General features: G+C 39.5%; 1 protein-coding gene across 11 annotated transcripts in view; it reads right to left on the bottom strand.

Annotated features, from left to right (window-relative positions):
* The window catches only part of LOC111868918 (calmodulin-binding transcription activator 2), a 444850-nt gene that overhangs the window by 257512 nt on the left and 176570 nt on the right, over positions 1-10768 (bottom strand). Inside the window, exon 2 of one of the 11 annotated variants that reach the window (XM_033753234.1) lies at positions 3455-5066. The exons of 6 other annotated variants lie outside the window; for them this stretch is intronic. In XM_033753234.1, coding sequence (XP_033609125.1) covers positions 3455-3530 — 76 coding nt within the window. In that variant the 5' untranslated portion in view covers positions 3531-5066. The remainder of the gene's footprint in view (positions 1-3454; positions 5067-10768) is intronic. 4 more of the 11 variants (XM_023860024.2, XM_033753235.1, XM_023860025.2 and 1 more) reach the window with 4 other exon arrangements.

The raw sequence follows: 10768 nt of genomic DNA, 5'->3' as shown, positions 1-10768 counted from the left end.
GTTCAGTCCGCTTGAACCTGTCAAGGGGGGGGGGAGAGGAGGAAAAGTAAGGTAAATCAGTTAGGCAAATGAACAAAACAAAACAAAACAAAACTTGCACATCTGTCACACTACGGCAAAGCACAACAACGGTATGAAATTAACAAATTCTAAATAATGTGTCACAGGAAAAGTTGGATTAGCAGATACTCGTAGATACCGCGGAAACGTTTCTCTCGCCTCTTCTCAGGGAATCAAGCGTGAACTCAAGGTCATAATACACAGAATGTTAAAAATATCAAAAGTGTCAAACGCCGTAGACCATGGCTGAATTTAGAGAGGCAGTAATTGTTCAAGCCCCTAACAGTGGCATCGACGACATGAAAATGTGTATTCTATTATAAACAATTTGTTAGAAAAAGAAAATGTGATTCGCCTACATGGAACGGGAGCTGGGGAAGAATTCGAACTACGTATTTCCCCAACTCGAATCGGATAGGATATTGCTTTTCTTTATGGAAAACCGGCGTGCTAGTCTAGTAATAAACATAGATGTATAACCTAGGCCACCTGAAACTCGACAGTCGATACAACGCGAAACGACAGTAACAAAGTAACTGATGACTATCGAAATGAACGATACAAATTTAACAAAACAGTTGGGTCATTCACCCTAATATGGCAGTTTTGTGGTGGATAAGAATCAGAGATCCTTTAAAAATCATCTATAGGAACCCCAGACAGACTGCTGAAGCAATGAGTACATCCAAACAGTATTTACTAAATCAGTTCCTATATAAAAATACAATAAGTCCTCATTACAAAGATGGACTGAAGCTGCTTAAAGAAATAATCGTCATTTGTTTCGGTAATTATAAGAAACCAACAGTAGATACACACATCTAAGCGAGCGGCACACGCAGTGGGACATGAAAACTGCTGCAATGTATATGATCGGAAGAAATTCATCCTATAAAATCATTCTACATCAGATTTAAAAACAAAATTAATGATAATAACAACGACGTGCCTTAATGAATACTATTTGATCAAGTGCACACTGCAAAAAGCAGTTGATGTTTAACAAACATGTTGCCTGAAGATGGTCCTAAGCGGCTGAAACATGTAGCATAAACATCAAATATACATATATTTCAATAACTTCAATGATATTTTAAACATTTAACGAACATTTGTGAATTAAGTGTGAATTAATATTGCTAAATTAACACTGTTACATTATAGACGGAAAACAAGACTATAAGTTACATAACAAATTAGTACGCCCAAAAGTTGCATTTGCAAATCAAGGTTTGGTGTATATTCTCAACATAAAATTTAACCACAGTCTGTTATGTGAGACTGCGGATGAAACATGGGAATGTAGAGACATACCTCCCTGTTACACGTTGCACTTGGTGCAAGAGGGGTATATGAAAACTTGAATTATCATCCATTTCTATAGTGAGCACCTAATCAGGAAATAAAAACAATTCGTCCCGAAAGAAGGTGACCACAGTATGTCTGAAGGTTAGCAATCCTGTACACACCGGTAACCCTGTTATCAGTTTCAGTCTCACGGTGATGCAAATCCGCACGAACTGTACCGTAACTGGTCGCAAAATCAACAAATAAGATACAACAGCCATAATTTCCTCTATTACGATTTGTATAGGTTACATGGGATGAAGGAGGGCACGCGGTAGCGTAGTTGGTTGAGGGCCTATGCTACAAGCCGGAAGGTCGCGGGTTCAAATCCCGATGAGGTCATTGGATTTTTTTTTCAGTTGACCTAATCCTTCCAGCCGCCCTGTGGTATACTCAGCCTCTAACAGAAATGAGTAATTAATTAAATAATTTTCCTGGGGAGTAAAGCGCGGCCGGCGCGTAAGGCTGACAACCTTACCGCCATCTTTGAGCCGACTGTCAACGTCTCACAACGCTATGGACCTTCATGGACTGCTACAGTGATAGCTACTTTACTTTACATGGGGTGAAGTGATATGAACCGAATTACGACAGAGACCAGTGGCGGACTTTTGTTAACACGGCAATGAACCTTACGGTTGAACAAATTTTAGGAAATTCTTGAGTAGCCTAGTGACTGTTGACTCCTCAAAAAGAACTCGACCCACGGACTTACAGGTTACACAGGTCTGTATTATATATATATTATATTATATATTGTATATATCCAAACAGGATAATAAAAACCAAATGCGAAGCATCTGTCCTTTAGAATCTGCAAATAAATCTGGCAAGCCTAAGATCTTACGAAGTTCTTCACTTCTGGGGCACGAGAAGACCAACCGAAGTGGTAGCCCCGTTAATTAACGAAAATGACAAGAACAAGGTATTAAACCTATAACTGATAGTAAATAAGTGTATAAGCTTCTGACGCTGGACAAAACTTCGCTTGGTAGCTCTGTTCAGTCCTAAACAACAAAAAAATATCCGCATGTTGATGTTTGAGCATCACCGTCAGTGGCACTGTAGACATGTAGTTTTTTTTTCCCTTGGCACTACAGCCCCAGTGGGCCTAGGCCTACCTCTATGAACTCCGTTCACTTCGGAGACATGTAGTTACAAGACGATATTCCTTAAAGATTAGTCGCGTGCTAGCTTCAGTATAATGCATATTAAACTATAAGTTATGTAAGAGGTAATTTATTCTATTGGCTCTATCTGTACTGTAGTCAGAAAATTATTAAAATGGTAGTGTTATTTTCAATGTACCGTATTTACACATGTATAGGCCGCACATTTTTTGCCAAAAATTCAAGAGGAAAACTGGGGTGCGGCTTATATTCGAAATCACACTTCATTTAAAAAAAATTATATTCATAATTAGTAATACATTAGTAATATTAGTAATAATATTCCAAGAAAATTATTTTTTCTATAATTTGTCTGAAAATTGTGCTGCGTCCTATACATGCGTAAATACGGTATTTCTTAAGAAAATTAATTGTAAAAATACCTCCAAAACTTGCGAGCTCTACAATATATTCTGTGGTGGCCTCTCAACTTTAAGTTGTGTAGGAAGATTTCCGCCACACACTCACAAATGAACATTTCTGTGACCATGTGTTCAATGTGCTGACAGTTGTATACCAGACGGGTCAAGTGTGGGAGCTTATCGCGGTCATAATAGTGGCAATAAAAATATCGCTTTTTAGACTGCCACCTATGCTAAACAGAGAAGATAAAATTTCTACACCTAAAACAAAGAGACGGACTCCAGTTAAATGCCCAGTGACACACATTAAGTATTGTGCGTAATGTATCAATAAATCTTAAGGTAATTACGGTGGATATGTGCCAAGAGATCCACAGGTACGCTGCGACGCTACATCTCCATTGCGACAGACATTGGAGACCACGGTTCTGCTGTCCTCCGCCGCGCGCTCTCCGCAGGCAAGAGGCCACCTCAAAATATTACTGTCACTGAAGCATACGGAGTCTGTAAACTTACTTGCGTTAAGGGGCGTGAGGGCCATAGCTGTCGCTGCATGCTGGTGGTGTGACTGCTGCAAGACGCCTGCAGCCATGGAGTGGTGAACTCTCCCTTGGTGGTGGTGATTATGGTGGTGATGGTGATGATACGACGTCACACTATGATGGGGGCCATGCTGCTGCTGGGCTTGCTGCTGCAGATGGCCGTGGTGATGGTGGTGATGTCGCGAATAACCCTCCAGGGTGTACAGAGTTGTTGTTACAGTCGAACCGGAAGTGAGATCCACCTTGGCTGCTGGCAAGGATGTAAATTTCGTATGACAGACGCCATCTGTCCGCCGAAGACGACGTAACGAGTTGAATGAAAATGGGAAAGTGAAAACCGTGTTGGAGCCGTGTTCTTCAGCGTTCCTTGATCAACTACTTTATTTTGCGTGTGACTGACTCCTTCTTCGTCTTCTGTTTTACTCTTCTTGCTTCTTAGTTTCGTGATAGTTTTCTGCTTCTTTTACTCTCTTTCTGAGGTAAACAATAGAAGCTAATAAGTTTCCTTCTTTCCTGCTCTCAACAAATATTGCTCTACATTCCTAAGACATGACAATTTTCATAAACAAGATGGAAGCACGAAGGATAATACTATGGCTCTTCTTGGGGAATTGTTTATATGTCGCAAATAATCTATCTTCTCCTTTGGAATAAAGCAAATCGAAATGATAACAATGCGAGAACTGTGATTTCTCTGTTCGGCATAAGTAACTAAGAATTTCCAAAGAGAATTCTTGGGCTAAGCTTGTCAATTAAGGTAACTGAGTCGCTGATCATTCAATGTGATGAAGTTTCCATCTGTCAACAGTTACATAAGAAGCCAAGCTTCGCGAATGGCATAACAAACATTACAATTAGGACTCTACTTGTATGATATGCTGTATGTCTTGAGATGTAACATGCTCTTCCCACCATTCGTACTTGAAGGAAGAAAATACAGAATGAAGACACCACGAGAACGCTGTAGACGAAAGGTTGGTGTTACAATTGTACTCTGGTTACTTTATTTTCGTTTCATTTAACGCATCTGTTCTGTGATAAATATGTCTTCAAAAGGTTAAGAAGAGAAAAGTTAGGCCTAAGAGAAGAGTGTAATATTACAATACATATAGATAATTACAATTTATTTAATTGTTTTGACAAGTAAGTGTTAATGAAAGATCCCATCATAGGGCACTACAGAATTTATTATAATTATAATAAAAGTGTTATTTTGATTTTATTAATATAAGAGGTAATTATTAGAACTCGCTGCTGAAGAAGCAGGCAGAATAATCAGAAGAACGGCGTAGCATCGATAATACTCGTACTTCTTACACAGATGCGCATAACCGTTGTTTAATTATATTCATGAGAGGGAAAAAGAGTACGCTATAGTCTAATTTCGTATTTCAAATCTGACAGAGTTTCTAGCTTATAATCTCTATGAATTATTTCTGCACGATGGAGCGACTGATGCTGATCATAGTGTTAATGGCGAACTCGTATTGACGTGTATGTATAGCATGAATTAACCTCCGGACGCTTCACTCTCATAACCCCAGTGTCATAAGCACAGTCCGATGTCAAGTATCTTCAAATGTAACCTAGAGAAAAAAACACGCATAATTGAAGGGATAATGACAGCTGCACAGATGGCGACACAGAACAGTATGTCCAGTACCGGCTCCTAAGAAGGAATAAAAGATTTATTACTACCACGATCTCTCGTCGGTTGAAGTTGATGTAACAAGCGAACGGGCTTGCAGCCGTGACGCTACATAGCACAGATCCAAGCTCTGATATCACATGTCCGTGTACGTGTGTTGTATCATGTCCTAAATGTTTCATTTATGTGGTTGGGTACACTTCTGTAATATTAATTGTACTATACACACAAGTATGGCATCGGGTACATACAGCAAAAAAAAATAATAATACTGTAACAAGGAGAACGTATTTTGGGGATACTACGGTGTTTCCGTTGAAACATTACACCTAAAACAGACCTGCACATAACAAAAGTAATATTATTTGTATGCATATCAATAATAAAATAATTCAATCAGTTAAAACTGGTTAATTTCTTGGGAACGGTAAAATACTTTAATAATAAAAATTAATTACATTTTGAAATAAGTTAAAGATATCTTTTATTTAGGATTAAAACAAGAAACATTAGAGAATAGTGATAATAAAAAGGAACGACGAAATGGGATTTATATCGTTCCTGCAAACACACTGTACTCTGTAGAGTGAACTTTTTCGCTCCCTGAGCTGAGCTGAGGCATGGCAGGCGACTTGCAATCTCTATCACGAATGCTGTTCATCTTATCTTGTATGATCAATTTCAAATCCAATGAGTCGAAGTGTATACACGTGGACTATCACTATTTGCAAGGCCCTAATGATAGACACTGTTACTTGCAACTTGAAACAATAAAATCAGGAACTTCACTGTTACAGCTGCAATAGAAATCAGTGACAATGTTCGGCGCTTTGTCAGAATCCCTACTAACATCTTTCCTACACTGGGAATAGACAATATTTATCCGATTTAGGAGCGTGTTTAAGATGTTTCTTTCTACTAAGAGTAAACACACACTGAAAACTGAAAGGATTATTATTATTATTTGTTTGTTTGTTTACTTGTCTCAATGTGTTTTTGATCCAGTGCTTGCCTGTAATTTGGCTTTTACTTTATGTTGTAATTGCCCTTAATGTAATTACTTGTATCTACGCTGTGCTCTGTCTGTAATTGGCCTTGCAGCTGTTGACTCGGCACATAAAAATAAATAATTGAATTCAATTATTATTATTATTATTATTATTATTATTATGTCTATGAGAGAATTTTCAACTTTCGATGTTCACCACTATTCACAGGTTAGCCCTTCAGCCAGATATGTTATTGCTTAAATGTCTGCAGACTTACTTGTATTTTTAAGACAGAGTTAATAATGTTAACTGATATAATTTTAAGCCCCTTTCAAGGTAGAACTGCCATTATAAGACTTCGGCTATCAGAACATATACAAAGCATTCACGATCGGCGAGACATTCGGAACTATGAACCCACAATAAGACGATCACCAGAGTCGACACATGACAGGATAATGCAACGCGTCACCTTGCTCTCGTCCTTGCAACCTATATAATTCAACCCTTGAAAATGTTAGCAGCATATTCTACCGCAACGCCGGTATCCACCTACAAGACTACATGGTGTCACAACCCACACTACCACAATTTAAACAGTTACCAGATTTAAGACATCAAAAATTTACAAATGAAGGAATATCAGAGTTATTTGTTAATTAACAAACAATGTGAAACAGGCTGCTACAATATAACCTTATGATATAGGTTTACAAAACTTAGGCAAATGATTTAATCGTTACTACAATCACGTGGTAAAGTTAAGAAAAATTTAAATCAGATTAGTGACATTTTAGTGTGCGCACTGCATATACAGCACTTTGTACTTCACATAACTTCATCTAACATTCTACACAATGTCACAAATCACTAACAAATCACGATAAAAAATATTAAGAAAGTCCGTGTTTGAGTTGTTTTGTACAAACAATTCTTCTCTGTGATATTAAGTTGTACATGCATGCTGTCCATTTCTTTCTAAAATTATTAAGATATTTCCATACAGCCTTTTATCTTCCTCTATACATGCTGCCACAAGATGTCTCACTTATTTATTCCTGGTTGATCAAACGGCGCGTTCAACATCCCAGATTACGCATCGGGGAATGAAAAAGTGTTAAGTGAATTACTAATTGGAATGAATTTGAAAAGAGACGGTCCTGGAGCAGGTTCAGGAAATACCTGGCATTTGCATGGATGAACCACGAAAACCTGAGTCGTTCTCCTATCCGATATTCGAAGGCGGGACCTCATATACAGTACGCAGGGGAGCTAACAACACGACAGCAACGTTCGTCACTACTTCTGTTCCAGTGCCGTGTTTAGGACAGCGGGCCACCAGACTCCGCCTTGAAGCAGCTAATTCAATCCTCATCACCAAATCCTATTTCTAGAAGATACATTTTAATACTGTCCTCTTAAGTGGTCCTTCTTTTCAGATTTTAAGACTAAAATTATAAATGCATTTCTCAGCTCTCACGTGTTCCGCCCATTTCACCTCCCTTGATGAGAAAAGCTGTATAAAGGTAGAGTTGGGCCTCTGCTTAACTACTTAAGCACTACGCCATGAAGGCGTATGGGGGAGTGGATGCATAGATCCATATATTCTTGGCTTCTGCACTAGTTGGAAACCCTTCTTCAAGTAATCTCCATTTCTCTCGCTCTATTTGCTACGAACAAATAATAGTGTTCTATACCGCAAAAACTATCTGCACCCGTCTCTGACTCCTTGGCTGGCAACAGTTTGACGCATAAAGCGACCATTATGCAGCGCCTTGGTGATTACAGTGGTTCCTTTTACGAAGCTGTCGCTATCTTGATCAAACAGCATCGGTTGGTAGGATAACTGACGAATGAACTGGGAAGGGTTTGGAATGAAGCGGTGTCCTAATCGAGGTACTACACGTGAAGGCACCAAGTAAGCCCACGAAACACCTCGTCAGTTTAGCTGCTGTCCAGGCTAACACTTGAACCAAGTACTTTTCGAATACAAATCTAGAGCTTTACCTACTCCGTGGTAACAGTAAATTATTCAACAGTACTATACAATCGTAACATCGCGACAATAAGTAACAGATTAAACAGAGTTAGTACAGTTCACTTTGAACAAGTTAGAAAAAGTACGCATGGTGTAATAATTTTGACGATTACCTCCATTATTGATTATAGATTTTCGATTCGTGAAAGCCAAATTTTAATCTTCTTTGTGTAAGCTGTGCAAAATTGACGATATCAAACAAAATCACTGACAAGTGCAAAAAAAAAAATAAAAGAGCCCATCTGCAGAATGTTCATGTCGTAGCCGTTCGAAAAATGTATTCCGTCTGGAGACAGACACGCCTTTCACGAATAGCGGTATGAAGAACTTCTATTGGATAGTCCCAAGTCTCGTGCTATATCACGTGAACTTCTACACAGCAACAGTTATGACACCTTCACTGGACGCTGTCTGTACAGTCCACGGCTGACCTGAACTCACGTGTGGTATAGGGGTTACACTTCTGTCTCACGGAGACGCTGCTCCAACAGACACATTGGAGTCTGGATGGCGTCGATCCGTATAACGTAACGCGTATTCCCTTTCAGCAGTGCCGGCGCGACTGTTATAGGTACCGAGGGATGAACGCATGCCGCAGGATTCATCGTGTGTGTATTCCACGTCCACACTGTCACAACTGGCCGTGACCTGGGTGTCCTGAGTACACCTAACAACGCGCTATGTATCGTCGTGACAAATAATATGTCCGGAGACGGAAACTAGCTCCTTCAATTCGGCCTAACGGAGCAGGCTTTCTTTCTAAGGACAGAGACAGAGTCCACTCTCCGAAACGTTGATTTAAATAAAGTACGACGATGGATAATGTCTGAAACGTCATCACTGTACTAATAGCATTGCTGAGAACTGTGTCATCCCATTTGACGGTGACGTGTATCTGGAAGACTAAGTGTCCCAGGAGGCCGCGCCATAGCTCAAGCGATTAGTCGCTGGCTTCCGACCGCGACGGCCCGGGTTCGATCCCGGGGTGTGGTCAAGTGGGATTTGTGGTGGACAAAGTGGCGCTGGGGCGGGTTTTCTCCTAGTACTTCGGTTTCCCTTGCCAATCTTCATTCCACCAAATTCTCCATCATCATAATCACTTGGGGCAGGCTACAATAGGCCAATCAGTGGCTGCCGTGCCGAGTGGACCCAGTTGGACTCACCCCCCACTAAGCGAATTAAAAAAAAATGAGTGTCCCAGGACATACGCCACAAAATATTATCGACTTGGTTTTCTCTAGGAAGCAATCATGCAAAGGCGAGCTTCGAAAAAAGCTGCTAGATTCATTTTAGAGGAAGTCACTTCTGAAGTGAAGATGGAGGCGCAGTTCTTCTGAAACTTAGTAAGGAAACAGAAGGCCGTGCTATCGTTCGGGCGGTTGGTTGCCGGTTTCTCACTACGACGACCATGTTTAATGCTAGGTCAATTCATGTGTGATTACAAGTGGACAAAGTGGCATTATGACAGGTTTTCTACGAGTACTTTGGTTCCTCCTGCCAATTCTCTTACCATCAGATGTTCCACGTCTCTCATTTACCACCCGGGTTTGGTACTGTACCATTCGGTCGTTGAAAACAAAAACTGACCAGAAGCCTACATGCCATAACTTTTCACTGCCCAGTAAACTCAAATCTCATATGAACTTTAGGCCCCAATATGTCTCTTCTCTATCAAAAGTAGCCATAACATTAACATGCATAAGATACACACGATAACAAAATAATGTTGCTTTTTTTTTCTTTTTTTGCATTTCCTCAGTTCCCAAACAGCCCAGTAATAACTAAGAATTTGTATCATGTATATACATTTTGTACTCAAAATCAAAATAACTTGAGAGTCTGGCAGACGTTTCATAGATACCCTATATGCATGTATACATAGACACGTATATATGAAAGCGCGTATGAAGCAAATTTTTAAAATATCCAGCTATAATGAAGTTCCAGAAGATCTCTAAAGGGAACTGATGGATGGCTGAATTATACATTTTGGAGCGAAAAGAGATCAAAGGTCATAAATTCATGGTGACGAAACACGTACAATCCTTCAGGCTCCCTTTTATTGATGTTTCGTCTGTCAAAGGCTCTAATGTAATTTTTACTCCCTGTCTGTTCATTAAAACACTTAAACATAGACTCGACAACTATGTAGATTATAATAGCATTTTTTTAACTTATTCTATCAAGGGATATACTGCTTTGAGTCCCGTGATTTCCAACACCTATAAAAGCATGACTTAAACTACTAATACAAAGGATTTGCTCCATGTTTCACTGTACACAACGATCGCCACTCTTGCGTCACGTGCCAGCAAACACACACGCTCCGCCGGTAGTACAAATAAGTTAATTATCACATGTCAGATCGGATGCATTACTTCACCGTTTGAATTTAGTGGAGATGTAGGATGAAATTAAAATGAAATAACTGTAAATTCCGACATAAGAAAAACTAAACAATACGATAGAAAAATCCGTGGATCAAATAATGCGCACTGTAGAGACTCGTATTTCATAATTAAGATCGGTAAATCTGCAACAAATTTATAACCCGAAAACTCCATCATATTTAGCGATGGCACACACTTCATTTTAAACTTTTGAAGTCTCATG

The sequence above is a fragment of the Cryptotermes secundus genome, unplaced genomic scaffold, assembly GCF_002891405.2.
Source record: "Cryptotermes secundus unplaced genomic scaffold, Csec_1.0 scaffold753, whole genome shotgun sequence".
In the NCBI taxonomy this organism is placed as follows: domain Eukaryota; kingdom Metazoa; phylum Arthropoda; class Insecta; order Blattodea; family Kalotermitidae; genus Cryptotermes; species Cryptotermes secundus.
The sequence above is the reverse complement of the archived record's forward strand: the minus strand, read 5'-3'. Positions and strand labels throughout refer to the sequence as shown.